Source organism: Babesia bovis, chromosome 1 (genome assembly GCF_000165395.2).
Source record: "Babesia bovis T2Bo chromosome 1, whole genome shotgun sequence".
Lineage (NCBI taxonomy): Eukaryota > Apicomplexa > Aconoidasida > Piroplasmida > Babesiidae > Babesia > Babesia bovis.
In genome coordinates this window covers 988,255-1,012,972 of record NC_067396.1, presented here as the reverse complement: position 1 = coordinate 1,012,972, position 24,718 = coordinate 988,255, and the positions used below count along the sequence as shown (strand labels likewise).

Below are 24,718 nucleotides of genomic sequence, written 5' to 3'. Positions count from 1 at the left end.
CAGAACATACAAGATAAATCCTAAAAGAATACATGTCGTCAACTCTTGGTTGTAGAGTCAACCACTATCTTTTATAGTTTAACTGTACCGGCCTCTAATGGTGGCATTGTATGTGCACAATTTTCTCAATGAAAGACAGTCCATGGTAACCTTCTATCAAATACCTATTAATATAGCATGACAAATGACAACTTACAGTCAATTGCCTAAAAGCTGTATTCGTAAAATAGAGCTTGCCGGTGATTTATTTGAAATTGTCTTCCGTTTAACTATACAAATAAATGTTCGACCCTAAATCTTTCTCCAAGTGTTAGACAACATCCCGATACATTTGCTGTCTCCATATGGATATGACATCAATCGAGTGCTACTGCCACAATGGTGTCAAAATATATACGGAGAGAGAAACGACATGAAAACACCGCATCATCTAGCGTAACCGGTGATTTTGATATTTATTTATGTTGTAATCATACCATTTCAACGTATGCGGATGATTATCAAAGACGCCATTGTTTCTGCATCCATCCTTCGTAGATGTGCATACATTAGGTCGTAAGCATTTATATAATGTATCAGAATTTGCCACATCGTGCTGACTTCAATAGTTTAGAACAATTGCATGATTAATGTCAACTATTAAATATGCTGCCTTTCTTATCAATGAATTTAGAAATTTTACGTCACAACCAATTATCGCATATGTGCAAGTGGAGATGTTCGAAAGGATATTCCTATTGTTAATAGATTAATAGTTAATTTTATCCCATAGATGTAAAGCCTCTGCCTAAATTGTTTTTATTATATCGTAGTCTGATCCACCTGAATCTTACAAGAGTTACACACACCTATAACTGACAGTATTTAGATTGTGTACAGCATATTAATCTTCGCTATACTGGGAGGGTTGTTATGTTAATATATGGCTACTCCAACTGTATTAGATCCATTGTTGGTACTTTGTAGAAGGTACGCTTCGACGCGAAGCTACAAGCAACCTACCAAAGAAGTCTTACATCCGTATGTGAATGGTACGTTTGTTCATCGTATGTCGTTAGATGAGTACTAGAACCTCAACGACTCAGTTTGAAACCTCGAAATGCTACTGCCGTTACGATTGGTTCTCAAATATATTTTCCAAAAAATTATTACACTGATCTGGTAGGTTTCAGTTTTAAACAGCTCAATTTCAATGGGAATGGTAGATGATAGAATCGTCTCGTAGCGGCGATTTTTTAGGCTCAGATTTTCCTTTTGGCTTCTCAAGCAAACAGAATGTTTGGAGAACTAGAAAATACAATATCTTGAATAATTCAGTGCCAAATGTAGTTTCAAAAGAAAAATCTGTGAATTATTATCACAGGTACGTTTACAAGTGATAAGGATTCTATCATGCGTATTATGTTTGCATTAATAGCTTTAGTGGTCTATTATTTACGGCTTCAACGCATTAATCTTCAGTTTATAACAGATTGCAAGTGTGGTCAACGCATTGGTATGAAAATAAAATCCATCGAATGAGAAGGTTTAAATGTGCTTATGGATTTAACAGAGCGAAAACCGCTGCTGAAATTTTAAAAAAAAACCTCCTCCTAACAGGTCGAATAGATAATTTAAAGACAGAAGAACAGCGACGCTTGGATCTAAATAAAATTAGGTCAATTAAATCACTAAAGGGATCGTATCAAAGAAAATAATGTATATCATGTTAGATTATGATGTATCATTGTAATCATATATTAATTGTGTCAAACCCGGCGGTACGTTGGGCGCACTAATTCCTAATCTGTAATGTTATAATGATGCGGAGTAGAATGTTGTGCCAAAAGTTCTGTCCTTATTTTATGTCGCTTACTTGAATATTGCAGTTTTAAATTCGGGAATGAGTTTCTCACAATATGCTTGTAATCTAGACGCAAAGGTACAGTTGCATTCTACCTTTCCATTGTGCGTTGTTACTATGACACCTATTTTTTCGGGTGGTAAGTATGTATCTGAGTCGATCGATGCATTTAGATCAGATGATGTTCCAAAAGTTTCACGTGCCATTTTTTGATATTGTACCTTTGCCTGTTCAATGCTTTGTTGTACTATGCCTACATCTTCTTTGCGGCACCTAATGAGTACATTACTGCTGGCCAGCGACATAAGCCCTTTTAGTATTAACAAGACTAGTGCAGCCCTGTAATCCTCAACGTTAGACATTTGCGCTTTGATTTTTTCCATGGCCTCCATTGCAATGGTTTCTATCATGGTAGCTTGATGTCTTACTACATGATCCTGGATCTCCCTTGAGGCAGAGTTATGAGCCCTTATCTTCTCAAGTTTTAACATGCTTATCTTTCTAGTAATTTTTAATTTGATCTCATCCTTTTTTTGTTGAAATAGCGTCATCTTTTGCACATTGAAATCTTCAATTGCGCTTGACTCTATTTCTTCGGCCTTATCCTTCGCCTCATTCAGAATGAAGTTTACCATCTGCTTGATCTGACGCTGTGCCTCTATATCATCCTACTCATATATATTCATCAATTAAATTGTTAACAACTAGGCAGTGTCATATGGTATCATCTACACTAGTCTTCTATGATATTTCTATTCAGCGTTGCAAATACATAGTAAAAACAAATATGTTGGTATGTGTTAAAAATAAATAAATTGAAATAAAATAATAAGGGTGCATATTGAAATAATGTAACATGAGAATTTTGCATATACCATTTAACATCTCCATCAAATGAGATACACAAAATATCGTCGTATGTGTCACTTACCATTTTGATGATTGCAATTCAATTCCGCTTTTCTATATTAACGTGAATTTTGCATGTTATGCGATATACAACTCAAAGTGAAAGTGCCAATGAGCGCGTCGATCGCCTCGGTCACCTATTAGGTGGGGGATCGTGTACAAAACCCGAAATTAGTAACAATCACATCGTTCAAATTTGTATTATTCATATCGGATGATTAGCAAGATGGCTAAAGGTTGTAAGTCGCTTTATATGTTGAACAGGTATCATAATGTGTCTTATGCTATGATGACAACATGGCCTCTGTATGTTGTGTTCAATTTTATGGTTGACGTTTTTATTGTTGTGTTCAGTTCGGTTCTTAAACTTAATCAAGCCTATTATGCCCATTCTCCCCGAGATACGGACGCCAACAAGAAAGGTGTGTGTTATTAACTTTAATATTGTATGGACTACGTCTAATACCATTTGTCTTGCCATTTAGAGATAAAAGGTGGAGATAATGCGTTACATTTGTTATTTAGAATGTCGGTTTTGTTGTGTATGTATAACTGATGTCCTCCTTGTTATTTATTGAATGCATATTCTCGCATATAACATTTTGGTTGCATACGATTCTTCTTTTAAAGTATTTACGTCATATTACAAATACTTTTTACATAAACATCTCAGGTGCCATTCAAGGAGATGTTGATGTGGACGGGTGTTTCTCTCTTTGTATTCCTCGTGTGTTGTCAAATTCCAATCTATGGAGCAGTGACAAACAAGTCTTCAGATCCATTTTATTGGATGAGAGTTATTTTAGCTTCTAACAGAGGTACCCTTATGGAATTGGGTATATCGCCCATTGTGACTTCGTCTATGGTAATGCAATTATTGGCTGGTTCGAAGATAATCGACGTTGATCAGTCATTAAAAGAAGATAGAGATCTATATCAGGCTGCAGAAAAATGTATGTTTATTTCATAGGTGTTATACATTGACTTTCACGACTGATTATTTGCAGTGTTTGGACTGTTAGTCACGCTCGGTGAGGCTGTGGCATATGTAGTGAGCGGTATGTATGGTCCAGTTTCTGAGATTGGCATTTTTAAGAGTACCGTAATCATCTTACAGCTATTTATGGCGGGTGTAATTGTTATATTGTTTGATGAAATGTTGCAAAAGGGTTATGGATTAGGCTCGGGAATATCGCTTTTTATTGCCACTAACATATGTGAGACCATTCTGTGGAAGGCTTTTAGTCCAACTACGATTAGTACAGATAAGGGAACTGAATTTGAAGGTGCTTTGATATCCCTATTCTACTGTTTCTTCACTAAAGGTAACAAATTGTCGGCCTTCAGGGATGCATTTTATCGTTCACATGCTCCAAATGTGACGAACCTCCTTGCTACGGCTCTTATTTTCACAATAGTAATATACCTTCAAGGTTTTAGGGTCGATCTTCCAATAAAGTATCAAAATATGAGGGGACAAAGAAGTACTTATCCTATAAAGTTGTTTTATACCTCGAACATTCCCATTATTCTGCAAACTGCACTCGTTTCGAATTTGTATTTCTTTTCTCAACTTATATATAGGAGGTTTAAAAATAATCTCTTTGCTAATATTTTGGGACAATGGCAAGAAACGGAGCATGGATCATCAGTTCCCGTCGGAGGTATCGCATACTATATTTCCCCGCCGATTAACTTTAAGGAAATAATAAACGATCCCATCCACACTTTAGTCTACATTACTTTTGTTTTGGTATCCTGTGCTGTTTTTTCTAAGACATGGATTGAGATATCTGGTTCATCGGCCAAGGACGTTGCCAGGCAACTAAGAGATCAAAGAATCGGGATGGTGGGTTACCGTGATTCGCCGCCGTCTTTAACTAAGGTATTCGGTAGATATATTCCCACTGCAGCTGCATTCGGTGGAATGTGTATCGGAGCTTTGACTATTCTTGCGGATTTTCTGGGGGCTCTAGGAAGTGGGACTGGTATTTTACTTGCCGTAACCATCATTTATCAGTACCATGAGATGATGGCGAAAGAGCAAGAAAGAAGCGGTTCCCTAATGTACACATGATAAAACCTATAATTTAATGCATTGTGTACTATAAGTGGTATATTGTAGTTAAGTTGGTATGCGGTGTGCAAATAAGCTTCTATCTACAATTCTAAGGGTCTTCAATATATCTTGGAAGGCTTTGAGTTCGCGCTCCGTATCTGTAGTTATATCTACTGGAAATTGGTATATCACTAAAATGTCCGCTCGGTGCTCTATGACATTTAACGTCTGATATTTAAAGTTACCTGGTAGCCGTAATATATATATAAAAATCGAGGTCGATATTACAATTCCATTGTAATGGACGTTTCCTTTTATGACATCCATAATGCCTGTAACCAAAATGCCTTTTAACGGGTGAGTACTGTATATAATGTGTTCGACGTTTTTATAATATACCTGTCTGCGTCTTTTAAGGCCAGTGGCGCGTATGTAAGAAGCTTATGATGTACGGATTCGTTGCAGCGTGCCAGATCTTTTAAAATAATCCTACTTGGAATTGAAATGAATATCATATACATCATATAGCCGCTTTGTTAAACTACTTTGATGCATGCTTATGTCATCATACTACAGTCAGATTTTTAATATTGTTAAACTACCTCGCCAAATCTTCTCCATCCCTACTGATCTGCTCTATTATCTCAAATGACAATATAGCGTCACGGGTTTTGTTGCATATATCATCATTATCGTATACATTCCCTATATGGTGAACAAAGACTTCCTGATGATCAGGAACAGGGAGAATATCGCTGCATATGTGTATAACTCTATGGGAAGCATATAATACGGTCAAATGTGTAATAACAATGTTAGATGTATCTACATAAATTTGCTGTTATATATATTGTGTGTATGTATGTAAAAATACGTTTCATATGTGTAGCCTTTTAATTCTAGGTCTCACGAACCTCAGATCGAAAAAATTTTCCGGTATATGACATTGAATAGCTCCTCCATAGAGGCTCTGCATATTTTCAGACATGTTCAAAGGCATCGGCTGGACATTAATGAACGTTCCTATGAGCAGAAATTTATTTACTCTTGTCGCGAGAAATGTAGCTGTCTTGTGGGTAACGTGAGGCAATCCTGGTAGTTTGATTAGCCACCCAAGAAGCCAATATTTATTTGCTTGTTTCTGCAATTTAATGGTGTTGTAAACTCAGCCGATTCCTGGATTCATGAGGTCATTAAACTATCGATATCCCACACAAGATTTTTAAATGTGTTTGGGGCCTCACTGAATCAACAAAAGAGTTTATTAGGATGACATACGATTCGTTAGATGAATATGTTTAATATTTTAGGTGTTAAATCTAAATTAAAACTGTTGAGGGTCCGAAAGTTTCTGGACTCGATTAACGAGGTACACTCTAGGTCATTATCTTACGTCTCTCGTGAGTTCATTCTTTGTAAAATGGATGATACAGGTCGTGCGGAACAGAGGAAGGAGCGAATTAACAATCTAAGGAAGTCATCAAAATGCGCACGCTCAGGTAGTGTGTATTTGTTGACATTTACTTTTAACAGCGATAGGTGCTTTTTTTATTCGCTATATAGAGGAAGATTTCGATTACAAGATGTTGTTATATAAAGAAAGAATTGGTAAAATTATTAATCAGCACTGTTTTTGGGAAAACGTATGGTGGCGCTCTATTGACCGGTATAATCTTATAGGTGTGTCATTGCTATTTTATTTATATCTTACAAAGTGGCATCCATTATAAACCAACGTGCGACGTATTCACCTTGCAAAAGAAATTTGGAAATATTAAGTAGTGCACTTAAGATGCGCGTGGAAATTGATGGTATTTTATCATTCGTATAACTAAAATTGTTTCAGGTATATACATAAACATACACTACCTTATTTTTCGGGAAGATGTCAAATGGAGCGTGAAATCTATTGCACTAAAATTAATATCTGATACCCTTCATGGTTAGTTTAACCCTTGAGTGGCAAATTTTACTTAGGCGTCAAATATATTCCAGCTGTCATGAATTTTGGTGAACGAATAAGTCGGCTAAATTATCGCAACCGCATTGGCCTATATATGATTCATGGCCGTCAACAATTTGAAGGTAGATACTGATTCAACAATTCATTCCTTTCGCATTGTAGTGGTTTTGTTATATCGTTATCATCCGTAGGGGTATACCGCTTTTTCGGTAGCATTATATACATAATACTAAATAATCTAGTATTAACATGTTGGTATACGTGCACAATCGTTCTAACATTATATAACGTCTGGATTTCGCGGGTGGTTTCACAGTGATAAATATCAGGATATCTGTTCGGCATGTTGCTGGTCCACGTATATATACCATCCATAAAAGGTTAAAGCTTCAATCCTACAAAAACTTATTTACGTTCATCCTGAAGGGCGATATGCTATTGATTCACGTCGTTAATTTCTAGTATGGTTCTATGTGTTCCGTTGTGTACTATGCGGCGGTCCAGATGATGATACCCTTTGGTTGGAGTATATTCTTTTCCGCGTTGTTACAAGTCGAGGGGATATACCGCGTCAATGGTACTCATATAGGCTAGCAAAAGTGTTTGACTGGCGGAGTTATTCTTGTGTTCAGCACATGGAGAAAGCTGCTGTAACCTTTACCATAATGACTGGTTTGTAAAACACAAGCTGCCCTACCTCATTAACGCAACTCCATGGTTCGTTTAAAGCCAGGACACGCTAATAACTGTAACGCCTTTCACTCCCACCTCCATATCCCTCTCCGGGCACTACATAAATCAATACTAATCATACACCACCAGTGGCAATAAACATTCCCTGCGAGGACCTACATCATCAATTCAGTCACCCATTAGAACGTCTTCCATCTAGACAGTATAGCTTAAGATACAGCTCACTAGACGTAGATTCCTGGACTAGCTGTTCCGACCCTGATAACCATGTAATGCCATCCCAGTGGTAGTTCCTGGGTCACTGTGATTACTAAACTACTATGAAAAACGGTGTCACATTGACAGTGAGTGTACTATCTCACTAACCCCCAATGTAATAGACAATGTACTGTGTGTACGTCATACGTACCATTACCTATTGCAGTCACTGCCATGTCATGGAATCCACTGAGTGCATTTGAATGTGTGTGGTACCACGGAAGGGTTATCACTACCTGCTCAGTGGACTAACTCCAGTCTTCCATAGATATTCCGATTACTCTATATTAGCACTGTTCAACGGACTGGTTTCACTGGAATGTGTACGCTTTTAATGCACATGATGGGATCACAGCCTATAGCGCGACTATATGTTGTATGTGATACTGGTGTATATAATTTACCACTGTCTATACACTACTACACTCCCTGTCTACCAAAATACTCTATCAATTCCACCCCCTTTCTCCCCGTCATCACCTTATACCACATACATTGCCACTGGTGTTCTCCACCCCGTAACCAATGCGACCTCATATGTGTCCATTCCAGTGGCCATATGGCACCAAATGCTAGGTACAGTACCGCTACTAGCCACGCCAAGGTCAGTACAAAGATCCACGGGAGCCGTATGTCGTATTGGAGTTGGCCGACTTCTGATAGTAACTTTGTCAGTGGATGTTCCTGAGAGGCGTTCTCCTTCTTATTGATCACTGCACTAAGACTGTCCAAAAATTGGTGACAATTCTTAGGATTATGCTTGTTCTCGATGTCGAACTGACCATGTTCTTCCTTGTTTCCATCCTTCTGGTGGTACCCCTCCAGATTGAATGGGTTACCGTAGCTGAAGCCATGTCTATACAATACTGGCAGTACCCCGGTACATGATACGATTGATTGGCATCCACACTGTCCACTACCCTGTCCATGCTCTCCCTTCTTGCACTTATTGGGGTCACACCCTGTACAGCCACGGCATTCAATCTGTTGGAATGCACTAGCAAGTGACTGTAGTCCACCTTCAAGTGCATCTGATAGGTATAGTACCCATGAGAGGTATGTTCCACCGAACGTGGCACTCACTGCTGTATAGAGTTCACCGGTTAGGGGGGATACGTAGTGGTTACCGTCAGTGAGTGTTGAAAGGGCTGATGGAGAGAGTTGTTGAGAGGCACCACTATCACCTTTATCACCCTTAATGTCTCTTAGTGCTTTTCCTACACTGCCCATGTACTGTCCTCCCGCCTCCGTCCCATTGAATACCCACTCAATCTTCTTTACCTCTTCCCGTAACCCAGAGGCACACCAGCCGCAAAAGTACTTATCCTTGTTCTCATCATAAGATCCACTTGGATTTCCATCGTGGTTACATGCAGTCCCATCACTCCCATTTGGTGTCTTTCCCCTATCCTTGTTTCCTACACCACCCCTAAAGAACCCGAATACATCACCCAATACCTGTGGTGTAGTGGCACTGAGTGCTGCAGTGACTCTCACTAGTGTATAGACACACGACTGCATCATGTTCTCGTTACTAAAGAAGTAGAGGATGCCATAAAGGCGTTGACCGGTATGGGTGATTCCTTGCTGGAAGTGATCTCTAAAACCCATTGGCAGTGGGCAGCATTGGCCTGAGCCATTACAGTGTCCTAAGTGATCTGCAGCAGGTGGGTACTCGGGGTCCTCGTCTGCTGGTACCTCTCTACAACTAAAACCTGGCAACCTATCCTCGAGGAATGCCTGGAGGGGGGAAGGTTTACCGTCCATGTATTGTTGATTACAGGTCTTACAGATAGTCGGCTTCCCCTCCTTGCCACACTTGGTGGAGTGTGATTTACAGGATGGGCACTTGGGAGAGTTGCAGATGTCTTTGATCTGATCTATGGTTTTATGAAGTGTGTTTGCGACCCATTCCGATAAGCTGCCGTTTAAATATGATGAATTACTAACTCCCAGTTCTTTCTGTATTTCCTTCAATGCCTCCCGTACCTTATGGATAACCTCACTTATCCTGTTCTTACCCTGATCGAAATCGTCACTCGCTGCCTTATCTAGTCCATCACTGCCTGTTACTGAGGCTATTGACCCACTCTCTTTACCACCACTACCCTTCGTCAGCTCCCCCAGTTTCTTCGTAGCCTCCTGTAGTTTCCCATTCAGCCTATCCTTCACCTTCGTCAACTCCGTCTCCAGTTTCCCCTTAGCCTCCTCCAGTTTCTTTATAACCCCCTTGATCCCCTCCTTATCCTTCCCTTCCAATGCCTCCTGGGCATTACCCAATTGTACCACTACCTGACCAATAGCAACCAGTAGTGTATTCAACCCATCTGCAAGATCTTTTTCATCTTCCTCTTCCTCCTCTCCCTCCACCTTTTTCACTAACCCCTTCAATATCTCATCCAATCCCTTCTTCATATTCTCCACCCTATAATTCCTATCATGTTCCATGGGGTCACACCCCAGGCACATCCAGCTAATTACCCCCTTGGACACCACTCCATGACCATACCTACATTCACGCCATTTGCCTCCAGAACTAACTTTCACGGCACATTGCTTCCTAAGGAAGTACAGCTGGTAGAACAGAGCCCTAATGTAGTGTACCACCTGGTTGTATGCTTGGATGGACACAGTGGGATAGGTGAAGTGACACTCCGTGTTGGCGTATAAGGAGTGAATGGCAGGAGTAGTGTTGTTGGTACTGTGTATTCCACCCTGGATACCTATGAGGACCAGTGGGCAGTACTGAGTCACTGCTTGGAAGTGGGCAAACAGGTTGTATTCATGGACGGTAATGGGAGCTGAACGGCCTGTTTGAAGGAAGGAGAGTTGTTTCTGGTCATTGTCAGTACCAGATTCAGTTTCCCCGGTTTTCTTGGTCACTTCTTTTAGTCTTTGCTTACCGTGCTTCAGTATCTTTGGGTATGCCTGACTATAGGGCAATGCACTAAGCCAGTATAGGATTTCCCGAATGGTCTTAGGATTATTAGCGGTAGTACTGGTAGTACTCTCACTATTCTTTTTCTGCAATCCAGTAAAGTAGGCACATGATAGAATGTAGAGCTTGAAGATGGCACCGTTTTTGTTCTGATCAGTATCACTGATTCGGTTAGTAGTACCAGAGGTAGTGCCACTGCCATTGCCATTAGGAAATACGGTAGCCTGATCAGTGTTGAATGAATCCCTATGTATAGTGTGTATAAACCCAGGATAGTTCATGCCGAAAGGAGCTCTGGCAGTATTACCATTGTCGTCCTTGACAACACCACTATCAAGGCCACCAGGCTCCAGGAATCCCAAGAGAAACTTATCCCTAAACTCATTAGTGATAACAGCATCCAACCTATTTCCAGGCCCACCATTATTAAGCATATCCCTAGGGAACCCTAAGGCCTGTAGCCATTGGGATAGTGTACCATCATCCAGACCACTGCCATCCAGGATATGGTTGTTCCAATATGGACTGGTCTTGGTGTACTTCCCGGTCCAATACATATAAGTGAGTCCACTCCATATGAGGCATACTGACCCTAGGAGGATACGGGCACATTTGGAACGAAAGGTAGAACTCCCTAACGTTTTCCACGTACGTGTTTTATCTACCCATCTAGACTCAACGAATGCTATTCTTGTATAACAAGATGTACTAGGGTATGCTGACATATAACCGTCACAGCTACACTCCCTATCCTTCTGCCCACACTTATTACACCCACCCTTACAACCACACTTGCAGCATTTGCCTGCTTTAGCACATTTACACTCCTGGTCAGGACCCTGACAGCCACCACCACTATCACAGTTACAATCCTGGCTACCACCACTATCCTTACACTTTGTACACCTCCTTCCTAGGTGGTGTCCTTCATTACTGTCCGCCTTGGGATCATCCCATTTCATACACCCACAGTCTGTGCACGGATCGTTCCGTCTCACATCCTTTAGATACTCGCAGTCCTTGTTTTGGCCATGATGTTCCTTGTTATCCTTCTGGCACTTGTCCTTGCCACCATTACTACACTTCTCTATCTTACTCCACCCAACGAGTGCACTGAGTACCTGTGCCAGCTGGTCTATGTAGGTCCGGACCACTGCAGTACCACCTAGTCCCTGGACTAGGGAGAATAGTTCCTTGAGATGTTTTGTCACGTCCTGTTGAGAGGCGCCATTGTCCTTGGCTTCACCTTGATATCCTATAGAACACCATGAGATACTGTATACCAGTAGTGGTACTAGACAGTACTACCCTAGTACTGATTACTTACCATGGTACTGTAGTTGTACTGACTGCAGTAGGTCAGTCACAGCTGCCGCCAGGCCACATATGCATTCTGTAGAGTGGTGAGTTCGATATTACTGGGCGCGCCACTGTAATAGACAGTGTCAGGTACTATCTTCAAGGGCGCGCATACTATCTATGTGTCTACATTAACGTACCATCACCACTCAGTGGTTTACCATCCCTACCAGTTACCCTTAGGACCCAGTCAATGGCCTCCTTCAGGTTGGTGGGAGCCTCTGTTAGTGACGCCTTCGGCGTGAAAGCGCTTTTCACGGCCATTGTCAGTGCTTCTAGGAGTACTCAAGAGTACTCACAGTGGTGAGGCAGTGGAGTGTCTATCGGGGTGGAATCCTATATATACTGAGCGCGCCCGTAGATTGGTGGCGCGCATACTATTCTATGGGATTCCACTAGGTACTGCCTTGGTGGTGATGCAACTGTTACAGTGGAATCCCCTAGGACACTGTCGCGCCGAAGGCGCCCCTATCTCTTTACGGCGCGCTCCACCTCCCTAGGATTCCACCCCGATACCTACACTGTCACTACCACTGACTACCATATAGTGCCACCCTTACTGGACACTCTCGAAACAAGGGGTGGTAACATAATGTCAGCACCCGCAGCCTGGAAGCCTCATGAAAGCCTCACCCAGGCTCCCACCAACCTGAAGGAGGCCATTGACTGGGTCCTAAGGGTAACTGGTAAGGATGGTAAGAAGAATGAGAAGACGGCGCCGGCGGCGCCGCCAAGCACAGATAATCCTCCCCGTAAGTCAATAGCACTAACACTAGCTCCCACACGACCACACAGACTGTTTGTGCTACCTTGCCAAGGCAATAAAGGACCTACTGTATGACGCCAAGGACCCGGGGTCCCCTGGTCCAAGCACTCACAGGTACTGGGATGACCTGCTCCTAGAGCAGGAGAAGACATTAGTGCTACCAGTGCTCACTGACCTGGGACTCCTTAGTGGCAGCACTAGTGCTGCCAGTAGTACTTGTGCCGGTGGCACCGAGGTCATAAGGACACTGATAGACCACTTGGCACTGGGACTACAGAAGTGGGTTGGGTGGAAGGAAGGGGATACTTGTTGTCTTAAGGGAACAGAGGGTATAGGAGGGCAGTGTAAATGTACATGTACTGGTGGTGTTGGTGGGTGTTGTACCGGTGGTAGAGGTACTACTACCTGTCATGAGTGTAGCCAGTGTGGTACCGGTGCCAATGGTGTTGGTAACAACAAATGCTACCTCTCGGCCTACTGCAAAAAGAATACCGCTAGTAGTGGTTCCAGTCCCTCCACAGATCCCTTCCTTTGGACCTCCATATCCAGTGACTCCACTAAGGTCCACCTCCTGGCCCGTATTTTCCTAGGGTCAGTATGTCTCATCTGGAGTGGACTCAGTCAGTTGGGGTTCCTGACGTGCAACGCTAAGGGCAGCGAGAGAAGGTGGGAGGAAAGTAGTTTGAACAACATAGAGAATGCTGAGAATAAGGGACTTGCATCATTCATGGCGGCCATGGGCTATGACCTGGATAGGATTAAAAATGGGACTGGATACGTCGTGTGGAAAATACTTGCGGGTAAAGATAAGAAAAATAGCATCCCGTGGAAAGAATTTGCCTCGTTAGGTGACAAGACTGGTGGTAAGTCCACCTCCTCTGTAGTACCAATGTGACCCAGATAGTGTAGCTGAGTACTACAGTAGTATCTATGAGAATGCCAAGGAAGCACTGAAGAAGGACAATAAAACTGAATCCATCTGTGAGCAGTACCCCCTATTGGTACTCCACATCCTGGCAAGTGGGTACTTCCGGGCAGGTAGTGCCGGGGCCAAGGGAATAACTACTCTGCCGGCGAAGCCGGCCACTAGTGCTACAAGTGCCACTCCTGTCTCTAGGAAACCTAGGACCATCCGGGAAATCCTATACTGGCTCAGTGCATTGCCATATAGTCAGGGGTACAGAGAGCTGGTGGATAGGATGCAAGGAAAGATGGAGAGTGGCACACTCAATCTAGAAGGAGATAGCTATGACAAAAAGACAGAACTCAAGAGGGACTGTATTACCCACTACCTAATGGCCGCCTGTGGCTACTGCCCACTGGTGCTCATCGGTATCCAGGGGACCATCAATACCAGTGGGACTGACAGTGACAGTGCTACACCAAGTAAGTACTATTAGTCTAGTGCTATATATAAGGGCGCCTTCGGCGCAACAGTGCCCTAGGGGTATTAAATGGTGATGTAGGTCAGAACAAGCAATGTCACGACTTCCTAAGTACTCTGGAAAGCATCATTAAAGAGGACAATAACACTCCCTTCAATAAACTCATTAAAGAAATCAATAAGCTCATCTACACCACCAGGCTGCCCTGGATCTTTGTGCTGACCATAGCCTGGCTAGTAGCGGTACTCTACCTTGCCTTTGGTGCCATATGGCCACTGGACTGGACACATATGAGGTCGCATTGTAGGGGATGGTTCAGGAAGGGAAGTCTGAGTCCATGGGAGGTACTGATGGTGGGTAAGAAGAAGGGGAGAAGCATAGTGGAGTTTTTTGGTGGGAGGTAGTGGCAAAGTAGTGGCGCCTTCAGCGCGATAACTAGGGATAATGTAGATATGTTCATCAAAGGTTACATGGAAGTTTAGTATAAAAGTAGTAGCTGTTAGGGATGGTGATGTGGATAGGGTTGCAGCGTTTTTTTGGTGGACAGTTCGTAGAATTACTCCAGAAAAGTTAGTAAAGCTTTCGTAGTGATTTTATTAAAATTTTCATCGTATATTCAGTAAATGTTTAGTAATGGTTTTGATAAAAGTTTCACAAAAGTTTGGTTGCACTTTTGCTGAAAGTTCTATAAGGGCGCCTTCGGCGCAACAGTGCCCTAGGGGTATTAAATGGTGGTGTAGGTAGTGAGAAGAAGTGTCACGAGTTCCTAAAAACACTAGAGGCTGTCCTCAAGGGTAACCACCTCAAGACAGGCATCGGTGCTAGTGGCCTCCACCATGAAATCAACCAACTCATCTACACCACCAGGCTACCCTGGATCTTTGTCCTCACGTTAGCCTGGCTAATAGCGGTACTCTATCTAGCACTTGGTGCCATATGGCCACTGGATTGGACACATATGAGGTCGCATTGTAGGGGATGGTTCAGGAAGGGTAGTCTGAGTCCATGGGAGATCTTGATGGTGGGTAAGAAAAAGGGGAGAAGCATAGTGGAGTATTTTGGTGGGAGGTAGTGTAGGGGTGGTGAAATGAAAAAGGACAATAGTACACTAAGGACGGTATTTTTATCTGGAGCAAAGGGTTGGGGTGGTGGATAGCACCTGACAGTGTAACAGTTGGCGCGCAACAGTATCACATGGAATACCCGTAGTGAGATTGGAGCATCAAAATTTGTTGATGTGTAGTTATAACCTCAGATAAAGTTTAGTATAAAAGTAGTAGTATTTTTGGCAGAGGTTTCATAGAAAAGTAGTAGCGTTTTTGGCAGGGGTTTCACAGAAAAGTAGTAGCGGTTTTGGCAGGGGTTTCACAGAAAAGTAGTAGCGTTTTGGCAGGGGTTTCACAGAAATGTAGTAGCGTTTTTGGCAGGGGTTTCACAGAAAAGTAGTAGCGTATTTGGCAAGGGTTTGATAGAAATGTAGTAGCGGTTTTGGCAGGGGTTTCATAGAAATGTAGTGGCGTTTTGGTAAAGGTTTCATAGAAATGTAGTAGCTTTTAGGGGTATTAAGTGGATAAGATTACAGAGTGATTTCATAGGGTTACAAGCAGTGATACTAGGTATACATAGGGTTAGACAATAGTGATACTAGGTATACACAGGGTTAGACAATAGTGATACTAGGTATACACAGGGTTAGACAATAGTGATACTGTGGTATACACAGGGTTAGACAATAGTGATACTGCGGTATACACAGGGTTAGACGGTATTGTAGAATTCTAGTGGCATCTGAGGAATATTCAAGTAATCACATTAGAAAAAGCCTAGTGATACCTCTACTATATTCTAGTGGTGATTCATGAGAAGGTTGGCTAACTTTTTAGCGGGTTTTCAACAGCAGGTACACGTAAAACTGGCTATCCCTTGGGTGGGTTTTCAACAGCAGGTACACGTAAACCTGGCTATCCTTTGGGTGGGTTTTCAACAGTAGGTACACGTAAAACTGGCTATCCTTTGGGTGGGTTTTCAACAGTAGGGAAACGTAAAACTGGCTAACGTTTTTGTATATAGTAGTACAAGGTTACATGAAAAGTTCATAAAAGTTTGGTGCCAATGTTGACAAAACTTTGGTAGAAATGTAGGGGCTATTCGGGGTAGGCTAAAGGAAACATAGTTAGTCAATGCTGTCACCTGGCTCTAGTGACGTTTACACATTGGTAGTCAATGCTGTGACCTGGCTCTAGTGATGTTTACACATAGTTTCCAATGCTGTGACCTGGCTCTAGTGATGTTTACACATAGTTTCCAATGCTGTGACCTGGCTCTAGTGACGTTTACTCATAGTTAGTCAATGCTGTGACCTGGCTCTAGTGACGTTTACACATAGGTAGTCAATGCTGTGACCTGGCTCTAGTGACGTTTACACATTGGTAGTCAATGCTGTGACCTGGCTCTAGCGACGTTTACACATAGTTGCCGATGCTGTGACCTGGCTCTAGTGATGTTTACACATAGTTGCCAATGCTGTCACCTGGCTCTAGTGACGTTTACACATAGTTAGTCAATGCTGTGACCTGGCTCTAGTGACGTTTACACATAGGTAGTTCAGCGTTTACACATTGGTAGTCAATGCTGTGACCTGGCTCTAGTGACGTTTACACATTGGTAGTCAATGCTGTGACCTGGCTCTAGTGACGTTTACACATTGGTAGTCAATGCTGTGACCTGGCTCTAGCGACGTTTACACATTGGTAGTTCAACGTTTACACATTGGTAGTCAATGCTGTGACCTGGCTCTAGTGACGTTTACACATTGGTAGTCAATGCTGTGACCTGGCTCTAGTGACGTTTACACATTGGTAGTTCAGCGTTTACACATTGGTAGTCAATGCTGTGACCTGGCTCTAGTGACGTTTACACATTGGTAGTGTAATTCTTTAGTTCCATTTTCAGTAAAACTTTGGTACTACTTTTGATAAGGTTTTCCAAAAAGTCCGGTTAGGGTTTGTTGATACTTTTTATTGAATGTTTGAAGGTGTTCGGGGTTCTCTTCAGGCTAGTGATTTCAAACAGTGGTTTTGTGAAGTATATTTTGGGTTTATGTAATTTGCTGTAAATGAGTTTTCTCGTGTAATTATTTGGAGTAATGCAGTATGTTTATTAAATATTCCATGAAAGATTAGCCTTATTGTGGCTAAATGTTTTGTACCATAGTTTGACAGTAGTTGCAGCAGAGGTTTTGTGGAGAAGTCGGTGTTTTTCAAGTGTTGATAGTGTGCACATTACCTGTGGAATCTTAACAGTGTTATCGACGCAGTTTTATGCGGCATTCAGTGGGGAGATATATTGGTCGCATATAGAGTATTTCTGTAACATTGGTACTTCACTAGTCTACATCGCCATCCTCTACGTTGTTACAACTGTGTAGGCTAGTGACTCTCTAGTTCCATGGATACAGCTACCATCTGGGCTTCCTGGTGTAGCCTCATGTAGTGGACAGCTTTAGTCACTGTATAGACACTACGTGTCACATCAAATGCCACTAGGGTGATATATGCCTCAGAAAAAATCTTACAAAGATGGATCAGCTGTCAGCGGCATAATATACCCACATCACCGAACACCTTCAAACATTCAATAAAAAGTACTATTAAAGATAATCAAACCTTTAAGAAAACCCTATCAATCCCTAAAGAAATCACTATCAATCTTTTAAGAAAACCCTATCAATCCCTAAAGAAATCACTATTAAATCCTTAAAGAAATCACTATCAATCTTTTAAGAAATCACTATCAATCTTTTAAGAAGTCACTATCAAACCCTTAAAGAAAACCATATCAATCCTTTAAGAAAACCACTATCAAACCCTAAAGAAAACCATATCAAACCCTAAAGAAATCACTATAAAATCCTTTAAGAAAACCCTATCAACCCTTCAAGAAATCACTATTAAATCCTTTAAGAAATCACTATCAACCCTTCAAGAAAACCCTATCAATCCCTAAAGAAATCACTATCAATCCCTTTAAGAAATCACTATCAATCTTTTAAGAAAACCACTATTAAACCTTCAAGAAATCACTATTAAATCCTTAAAGAAATCACTATCAATCTTTTAAGAAATCACTATAAAATCCTTAAAGAAATCACTATCAATCCCTAAAGAAATCACTATCAATCTTTTAAGAAATCACTATCAATCCTTTAAGAAATCACTATCAATCCCTAAAGAAATCACTATAAAATCCTTAAAGAAATCACTATCAATCCCTAAAGAAACCACTATAAAATCCTTTAAGAAACCACTATCAAACCCTAAAGAAAACCATATCAATCCTTTAAGAAATCACTATCAAATCCTTTAAGAAAACCCTATCAAACCCTTCAAGAAAACCCTATCAAATCCCTAAAGAAAACCCTATCAAACCCTTTAAGAAACCACTATCAAACCCTTCAAGAAACCACTATCAAATCCTTCAAGAAAACACTATCAATCCCTAAAGAAACCACTATAAAATCCTTTAAGAAACCACTATCAATCTTTTAAGAAATCACTATCAAACCCTTCAAGAAATCACTATCAACCCTTAAAGAAATCACTATCAATCCCTAAAGAAATCACTATCAATCCTTTAAGAAACCACTATCAAATCCTTCAAGAAATCACTATCAATCCCTAAAGAAATCACTATCAATCCCTTAAGAAACCACTATCAATCCTTCAAGAAACCACTATCAATCCTTCAAGAAATCACTATCAAATCCTTAAAGAAATCACTATTAAAAGTAGTACCAATGTTTTACTGCACATACAACTATACATTGGCAGTAACTATGTGAAGACGTGTAACTTGTATGCCTCATAAAATTGCTACTCTTATCACTAAAATAGTGGTGAATGAGTGCTACTATTATGACTAGTTGTCTGTAATGCTAGTTAACGCGTGTTGGCTACTTGGTGTATTGCATTACTTTTTACTGTATTTATTTACAATCTCTAACACTACTTTGCCACTATGTCTTACCAAAATACTCTATCAACTCCACCCCCTTCCTATCTGTCATCACCTTATACCACATACATTGCCACTGGTGTTCTCCACCCCGTAACCAGTGTGACCTCATATGTGTCCAGTCCAGTGGCCATATGGCACCAAAGGCAAGGTAGAGTACCGCTACTAGCCAGGCCACTGTGAGAACAAATATCCAGGGGAGCCTGGTGGTGTAGATGAGCTGGTTGATGGAGGTGGTGAGTTTTGTGAACTCGGTGCTCGCTTCTACGTTGGTCAGTGTTCCCAGGAACTCGTGGCACTTCTTCTGACCTACAACACCATACACCACCCCTAACAGCTACTACTTTTCTATGAAACCTTTAGCAAAAATGCTACTACTTTTCTATGAAACTTTTACCAAAGAATTACCCAAAGCTAAGCCACAGTTTCAGTGGAGACACAACTAAAACGTATAAACTACCTGACTAAAGCTATACCAACAGCATAACAACATTTGCGTTACACCGTCCTGGAGACCTATGACTATAATAACACTGTTTCTTTCTATTGTTACTACACATGTCTACAGTAACACTGTTTCTTTCAGTTGTTGCTACACTTGTCTACAATGATACCGTTCCTCTCAATTGTTACTACACATGTCTACAATAACACTGTTTCCTTCAATTGGTGCCAAAGTGTGGGTGGAACCCATGGGCTTTCTATGTTACAATTACTCCACATGACCACCCCTAGAGACAGTGTTGCGCCCCTGGCGCCATAATATGACCCCCAATGATATGTACTGTATGTACGTCATAAGTTGCACTACCTACTGCAGTCACTGCCATGCTATGGAACCCACTGGGTAAATTTGAATGTGTGTGGTACCGTGGAAGGGCGCCCAGCAACTGCTCAGTGAACTAACTCAAGCCTTCCATATATATCCCAGTTACTCTATATTAGCACTGCTTAATGGACTGGTTTCACTGGAATGTGTAGGCTTTTAATGCCCACTATAAGAACACTACCTATAGCGCTACTATATATAGTGAGTGACACTAGTGTATATCATTTAGCACCGTTGCGCCGAAGGCGCCACTATGTCTTACCAAAATACTCCACTAATTCCACTCCTTTGCGTCCCGTCATCACCTTATACCACATACACTGCCACTGGTGTTCTCCACCCCGTAACCAATGCGACCTCATATGTGTCCAGTCCAGTGGCCATATGGCACCAAATGCAAGGTAGAGTACTGCCACTAGCCACGCTACCGTGAGAACAAATATCCAGGGGAGCCGTATGTCGTATTGGAGCTTGCCGACTTCTGATAGTAACTTTGTCAAGGGATGTTCCTTCGGGGTGGCTTCTTCCTTCTTCTTGATCACTGCACTGAGACTGTCTAAGAATTGATGACACTTCTTAGTACTGTCATTCGTCTTGTCCATAATACTATAATCTCCATCATCCTTTCCATCCCCCTGCCGGTACCCCTCCAGATTGAATGGGTTACCGTAGCTGAAGCCATGTCTATACAATACCGGTAATACCCCGGTACATGATACGATTGATTGGCATCAACACTGTCCACCGCCATTGTCACCATGATGTCCCTTCTTGCACTTATTGGGGTCACATTCTCTGCAACCACGGCATTCAATGTCACGAAATGCCTCTGACAGTGACTGTAGTCCACCTTCAAGCGCATCTGATAGGTATAGTACCCATGAGAGGTATGTTCCACCGAAGGTGGCACTCACTGCCGTATAGAGTTCACCGGTTAGGGGGGAGAGGTACTGGCAGTTCTTAGTGAGTCTTGAGAGGGATGTATTATTGGACTGTGGAGCTGGCTGTTGAGCACTGCCCTTATCACCCTTAATTTTAATTAATGCTTCTCCTACACTCTCCCTGTACTTCCCTCCTACCTCCGTCCCATTGGGTATCCACTCTATCGCTTTCACTACATCCCGTAACCCAGAGGCACACCAGCCGCAAAAGTACTTTTTATCATCCTTTGAAGGTTCCCCTGTGTGATCACAATTCGTCTCCAATTCTCCCTTTGGTGGCTTTCCCTTGTCCTTGTTTCCCACCCCTCCCCTAAAGAACCCGAATACATCACCCAGCACCTGTGGTGTGGTAGCACTGAGTTCTGCTGTCACTCTCACTAGTGTATAAACACACGACTGCATCATGTTCTCGTTACTGAAGAAGTAAAGGATGCCATAAAGGCGTTGGCCAGTCATGCCACTGATGCTGCCCTCATGGAAGTGCCCTCTAAAACCCATTGGCACTGGGCAGCACTGACCAGTACCGTTGCTGTGCCATAGGTGGGATGCAGCCAGTGGGTAGTCTGGTTGTTCCTTCTCCTGGTTCACCACTGCGCTACAACTAAACCCTGGTAATCTATCTTCGAGGAATGCTTGGAGGGGTGATGGTGTACCGTCCATGTACTGTTGGTGGCAGGTTGGACAGGTCTTGGACTGTGGCTGTTGGCCACACTTGGTGGAGTGTGATTCACACGATGGGCACTTGGGAGAGTTGTATATTTCTTTGAGATCTGTAATGGTCTTTTCATATATCATGAAAACGTCGCTAATATCATCTCTGTGACCATTCAGCGTTGTTGATGCCCTCTTCAATAGTTGCAATGCCTCCAATGTCTGGTTTATCCCATTTATAGCATCACTTATCTGGTCCTTGGCACTACTGTAATCTCTGTCCTTTTCATTAGCACTTCCTATCTGTTGTAATGACCCATTACCACCACCATTCGCTAGTGTATTTAGTGCTCCATTACTACCACCACTCGTCATCAGCTTGTTTAGTGCATCTTTAGCATTCTCTAGTGCTTTCATCTTCTTCTCTAGCTTTGCCATCCTAACATTATCTCCTTCCGTCTTAGCCTTCTCTACTGCCTTCTTAGCCTCTTCCAGTTCCTTCCCATCCATCCCAACCTCACTTTCTACTGCCTCCTTAGCCTTCTCTAGTTCCTTCTTAGCCTCCCCTAGTTTCTGCTTCACCCCCTCTATCACTTTACTCTCAGCCTTCCCTTCCAATGCCTCCTGGGCATTACCCAATTGTACCACGACACTACCTATAGCTTTCAATACGTCAAAAAGTTCCTCTCCGTCGGCCTCTTCATCTTTATTTCCTTCTAATCCCACTTTTACTTTATTCACTAACCCCACTAAATCCTCCTTTACCTTATCAACCCTACATTTCCTATCATGTTCCATGGGGTTACACCCCAGGCACATCCAGCTAATTACCCCCTTGGAAACTACCCCATGACCATACCTACATTCACGCCACTTCCCTCCACAAGTAACCTTCACTTCACATTGTTTCCTTAGGAAATAGAGTTGGTAGAACAGAGCCCTAATGTAGTGCACCACCTGGTTGTATGCTTGGATGGGCACTGCTGGGTAGGTGAATCTACAGGCTGTGTTGGCATAGAGGGCGTGGATGGCAGGTCCTAGTGTTTTGTCAGTGCTGTGTATTCCACCCTGGATACCTATGAGGACCAGTGGGCAGTACTGGGTCACTGCTTGGAAGTGGGCAAACAGGTTGAATTCATGAACGGTAATGGGTTTTGGACGATCCGTTTGAATAAATTTAAGTTGTTTCTCCTCGGCATGTTCCAGTACCTTTTCGAGTCTATGCTTACCATGCTTCAATATCTTTGGATATGCCTGACTATAGGGCAATGCACTTAGCCAGTATAGGATCTCCCGGATGGTCTTGGGATTGTTAGTGCTAGTGCTCAGAGTAGCACTTTCACTAGTCTTCTTTTGTAATCCAGTGAAATAGGCACATGATAGAATATAGAGCTTGAAGAGAGCACCTCGTTTGTGCTGGTCAATGTCATTACTACTTGAGGAAGAGCCATTAGGGAACACAATAGCAGCATCAGTGTTGAATGAATCCCTATGTGCAGTATGTATAAAACCAGGATAGTTCATAGCGAATGGACCTCTGGCTGTATTACCATAACTGTCCTGGGCATCACTACTGAGGCCACTAGGGACTGCAAACCCTAGAAGCAACTTATCACTAATCCCATCCCATATGACCTTGTCAAGTCGATTCTGTGGCCCACTATTATTAAGCATTGCTTTAGGAAACCCTAAGGCCTGAAGCCATTGGGATAGGGTACCGTCATCTAGACCCGTACCATCCAGGATATGATTGTTCCACCGAGGACTGCTGGAATGGTACTTGCCTGTCCAATACATATAAGTAATTCCACTCCAGATGAGACATACTGACCCTAGGAGGATGCGGGCACATTGGTGACGGCGTTGAGTAATAGTAGTACTATTGATAGTACTACCAGGTGGTAAGTGCTGTAGATTGTTCCACGATGGTGTGTTTTCTATTTTTATTGATTCAACGTATGATGTTCTCTTATAATATGTTTCTCCTGGGTATGCCGATCGATAGCTGTCCTCTGCGTTTTTACATATACATTCTTTTTCTCCACCCCAACCATTCTTACACCTCCCCCTACAATCCGTACAACAACACTTGCAGCATTTGCCCGCTAAAGCGCATTGACACTCTTTGCCAGCAGTACAGGTACCACTACACTCACACGGCGGCTGTCCACTACTACCCTTACACCTTGTACACCCCCTGCCCAGGTGGTGTCCTTTACTGTGATCCGTCGGCCCGGGCACTTCCCATTTCATACACCCACAATCATCACATGACCCGTTCCTCTCTACTTCCCCTAGATACTGGCAGCTACTTTCTTGGCCGTGTGGTTTGCTATCGCCACCGCAGCCACCGTCCCAACACTTTTCTATCTCACTCCACCCAACGAGTGCACTGAGTACCTGTGCCAGCTGGTCTATGTAGGTCCGTACCACTGCAGTACCGCCTAGTCCCTGGACTAGGGAGAATAGTTCGTTGAGGCACATTGTGACTCTCTTTTTTGGGGGGCCATTTTTTGTGTCATCTCCATTGGCTTCACCTTGATAGCCTATAGGACACCATGAGGTACTGTATACCAGTAGTGGTACTAGGTAGTACTACTCTACTACTGAGTACTTACCATGGTACTCCAGTTCTACTGACTGCAGTAGGTCAGTCACTGCCGCCGCCAGGCCACATATACATTCTGTACAGGGGTGAATCCAATAGTACTGGGCGTGCCACTGTAACGGATACTGTCAGGTACTATCTCCATGTGGCGCGCATAACACAGTAATGTCTACAGTAACCTACCAGTATCCTTGTTCAGTGCCTTACCATCCCTACCAGTTACCCTAAGGACCCAGTCAATGGCCTCCTTGAGGTTAGTAGGTGCTTCTGTCAGGGACGCCTTCGGCGTGAAAGTGCTTGCAGGGGCCATTGTCAGTGCCTATAGGAGTACTCAGCAGTACTCACAGTGATATAGAAGCACTGGTCTGGCTATCAGGGTGGAATCCTATATATACTGAGCGCGCCCGTAGATTGGTGGCGCGCATACTATTCTATGGGATTCCACCAGGTCATACGGTGGAGATGATCCCGTTGTTACAGTGGAATCCCCTAGGACACTGTCG

The 24,718-nt window shown here is 42.6% G+C and overlaps 8 protein-coding genes across 8 annotated transcripts; 4 read left to right on the top strand and 4 right to left on the bottom strand.

The window, feature by feature from the left end:
- The first annotated feature begins 741 nt into the window (after positions 1–741).
- BBOV_I000100 (AP2 domain family protein) lies at positions 742–1,700 on the top strand. Its single transcript, XM_001608623.2, has 4 exons — positions 742–1,031; positions 1,070–1,161; positions 1,206–1,363; positions 1,472–1,700. The coding sequence occupies exons 1-4, from the start codon at positions 923–925 to the stop codon at positions 1,695–1,697; spliced, it is 585 nt and encodes a 194-aa protein (XP_001608673.1). The 5' UTR covers positions 742–922; the 3' UTR covers positions 1,698–1,700.
- A 70-nt stretch (positions 1,701–1,770) lies between these two features.
- BBOV_I000090 (ATP synthase (E/31 kDa) subunit family protein) lies at positions 1,771–2,839 on the bottom strand. Its single transcript, XM_001608622.2, has 2 exons — positions 2,775–2,839; positions 1,771–2,511 (listed from the first exon to the last, which is right to left on the bottom strand). Exons 1-2 carry the CDS (start codon positions 2,775–2,777, stop codon positions 1,852–1,854), a joined length of 663 nt encoding a protein of 220 aa, XP_001608672.2. The 5' UTR covers positions 2,778–2,839; the 3' UTR covers positions 1,771–1,851.
- A 107-nt stretch (positions 2,840–2,946) lies between these two features.
- Positions 2,947–4,845, top strand: BBOV_I000080 (putative protein transport protein SEC61 subunit alpha). The gene is made up of 4 exons (XM_001608621.2): positions 2,947–2,991; positions 3,107–3,174; positions 3,426–3,705; positions 3,760–4,845. Exons 1-4 carry the CDS (start codon positions 2,967–2,969, stop codon positions 4,827–4,829), a joined length of 1,443 nt encoding a protein of 480 aa, XP_001608671.1. The 5' UTR covers positions 2,947–2,966; the 3' UTR covers positions 4,830–4,845.
- A 25-nt stretch (positions 4,846–4,870) lies between these two features.
- Positions 4,871–5,861, bottom strand: BBOV_I000074 (Ran-interacting Mog1 family protein). The gene is made up of 5 exons (XM_051767140.1): positions 5,726–5,861; positions 5,414–5,566; positions 5,211–5,300; positions 5,057–5,175; positions 4,871–5,023 (listed from the first exon to the last, which is right to left on the bottom strand). The coding sequence occupies exons 1-5, from the start codon at positions 5,809–5,811 to the stop codon at positions 4,878–4,880; spliced, it is 594 nt and encodes a 197-aa protein (XP_051623887.1). The 5' UTR covers positions 5,812–5,861; the 3' UTR covers positions 4,871–4,877.
- Positions 5,862–6,086: 225 nt separating this feature from the next.
- BBOV_I000072 (uncharacterized protein) lies at positions 6,087–6,961 on the top strand. The gene is made up of 6 exons (XM_051767372.1): positions 6,087–6,211; positions 6,245–6,310; positions 6,345–6,491; positions 6,527–6,622; positions 6,658–6,753; positions 6,789–6,961. The coding sequence occupies exons 1-6, from the start codon at positions 6,100–6,102 to the stop codon at positions 6,905–6,907; spliced, it is 636 nt and encodes a 211-aa protein (XP_051623894.1). The 5' UTR covers positions 6,087–6,099; the 3' UTR covers positions 6,908–6,961.
- A 1,134-nt stretch (positions 6,962–8,095) lies between these two features.
- BBOV_I000070 (variant erythrocyte surface antigen-1 alpha subunit) lies at positions 8,096–12,376 on the bottom strand. The gene is made up of 3 exons (XM_001608620.2): positions 12,163–12,376; positions 11,991–12,056; positions 8,096–11,918 (listed from the first exon to the last, which is right to left on the bottom strand). The coding sequence occupies exons 1-3, from the start codon at positions 12,284–12,286 to the stop codon at positions 8,146–8,148; spliced, it is 3,963 nt and encodes a 1,320-aa protein (XP_001608670.1). The 5' UTR covers positions 12,287–12,376; the 3' UTR covers positions 8,096–8,145.
- Positions 12,377–12,574: 198 nt separating this feature from the next.
- BBOV_I000060 (variant erythrocyte surface antigen-1 beta subunit) lies at positions 12,575–15,285 on the top strand. Its single transcript, XM_051767596.1, has 5 exons — positions 12,575–12,774; positions 12,818–13,651; positions 13,689–14,174; positions 14,255–14,530; positions 14,914–15,285. The coding sequence occupies exons 1-5, from the start codon at positions 12,615–12,617 to the stop codon at positions 15,243–15,245; spliced, it is 2,088 nt and encodes a 695-aa protein (XP_051622935.1). The 5' UTR covers positions 12,575–12,614; the 3' UTR covers positions 15,246–15,285.
- Positions 15,286–20,226: 4,941 nt separating this feature from the next.
- On the bottom strand, positions 20,227–24,575 carry BBOV_I000050 (variant erythrocyte surface antigen-1 alpha subunit). Its single transcript, XM_001608618.2, has 4 exons — positions 24,399–24,575; positions 24,226–24,291; positions 20,754–24,153; positions 20,227–20,687 (listed from the first exon to the last, which is right to left on the bottom strand). The coding sequence occupies exons 1-4, from the start codon at positions 24,523–24,525 to the stop codon at positions 20,267–20,269; spliced, it is 4,014 nt and encodes a 1,337-aa protein (XP_001608668.1). The 5' UTR covers positions 24,526–24,575; the 3' UTR covers positions 20,227–20,266.
- Between the last annotated feature and the right edge of the window lie 143 nt (positions 24,576–24,718).

Excerpts from the sequence above, each read along its gene's own strand:
- BBOV_I000072 (XM_051767372.1), top strand. The coding sequence starts at position 6,100 with ATGAATATGTTTAATATTTTAGGTGTTAAATCTAAATTAAAACTGTTG. Across the intron at positions 6,212-6,244 it reads GTCATTATCTTACGTCTCTC|GTCGTGCGGAACAGAGGAAG; the intron begins GTGAGTTCATTC and ends TGGATGATACAG. Across the intron at positions 6,311-6,344 it reads ATCAAAATGCGCACGCTCAG|CGATAGGTGCTTTTTTTATT; the intron begins GTAGTGTGTATT and ends TACTTTTAACAG.
- BBOV_I000060 (XM_051767596.1), top strand. The coding sequence starts at position 12,615 with ATGTCAGCACCCGCAGCCTGGAAGCCTCATGAAAGCCTCACCCAGGCT. Across the intron at positions 13,652-13,688 it reads GTTAGGTGACAAGACTGGTG|ATAGTGTAGCTGAGTACTAC; the intron begins GTAAGTCCACCT and ends AATGTGACCCAG. Across the intron at positions 14,175-14,254 it reads CAGTGACAGTGCTACACCAA|GTCAGAACAAGCAATGTCAC; the intron begins GTAAGTACTATT and ends ATGGTGATGTAG.
- BBOV_I000050 (XM_001608618.2), bottom strand. The coding sequence starts at position 24,525 with ATGGCCCCTGCAAGCACTTTCACGCCGAAGGCGTCCCTGACAGAAGCA. Across the intron at positions 24,292-24,398 it reads GGCACTGAACAAGGATACTG|AATGTATATGTGGCCTGGCG; the intron begins GTAGGTTACTGT and ends ACCCCTGTACAG. Across the intron at positions 20,688-20,753 it reads GGTGACAATGGCGGTGGACA|CTACGGTAACCCATTCAATC; the intron begins GTGTTGATGCCA and ends ACATGGCTTCAG.
- BBOV_I000070 (XM_001608620.2), bottom strand. The coding sequence starts at position 12,286 with ATGGCCGTGAAAAGCGCTTTCACGCCGAAGGCGTCACTAACAGAGGCT. Across the intron at positions 12,057-12,162 it reads TAAACCACTGAGTGGTGATG|AATGCATATGTGGCCTGGCG; the intron begins GTACGTTAATGT and ends ACCACTCTACAG. Across the intron at positions 11,919-11,990 it reads AGTACAACTACAGTACCATG|GATATCAAGGTGAAGCCAAG; the intron begins GTAAGTAATCAG and ends GGTGTTCTATAG.
- BBOV_I000074 (XM_051767140.1), bottom strand. The coding sequence starts at position 5,811 with ATGCCTTTGAACATGTCTGAAAATATGCAGAGCCTCTATGGAGGAGCT. Across the intron at positions 5,567-5,725 it reads GAAAATTTTTTCGATCTGAG|CGATATTCTCCCTGTTCCTG; the intron begins GTTCGTGAGACC and ends ACACATATGCAG. Across the intron at positions 5,024-5,056 it reads ATATATATTACGGCTACCAG|AGCACCGAGCGGACATTTTA; the intron begins GTAACTTTAAAT and ends TAAATGTCATAG.
- BBOV_I000100 (XM_001608623.2), top strand. The coding sequence starts at position 923 with ATGGCTACTCCAACTGTATTAGATCCATTGTTGGTACTTTGTAGAAGG. Across the intron at positions 1,032-1,069 it reads CTTACATCCGTATGTGAATG|AACCTCAACGACTCAGTTTG; the intron begins GTACGTTTGTTC and ends GATGAGTACTAG. Across the intron at positions 1,162-1,205 it reads AAAATTATTACACTGATCTG|ATGATAGAATCGTCTCGTAG; the intron begins GTAGGTTTCAGT and ends TGGGAATGGTAG.
- BBOV_I000080 (XM_001608621.2), top strand. The coding sequence starts at position 2,967 with ATGATTAGCAAGATGGCTAAAGGTT. Across the intron at positions 3,175-3,425 it reads TACGGACGCCAACAAGAAAG|GTGCCATTCAAGGAGATGTT; the intron begins GTGTGTGTTATT and ends TAAACATCTCAG. Across the intron at positions 3,706-3,759 it reads ATATCAGGCTGCAGAAAAAT|TGTTTGGACTGTTAGTCACG; the intron begins GTATGTTTATTT and ends GATTATTTGCAG.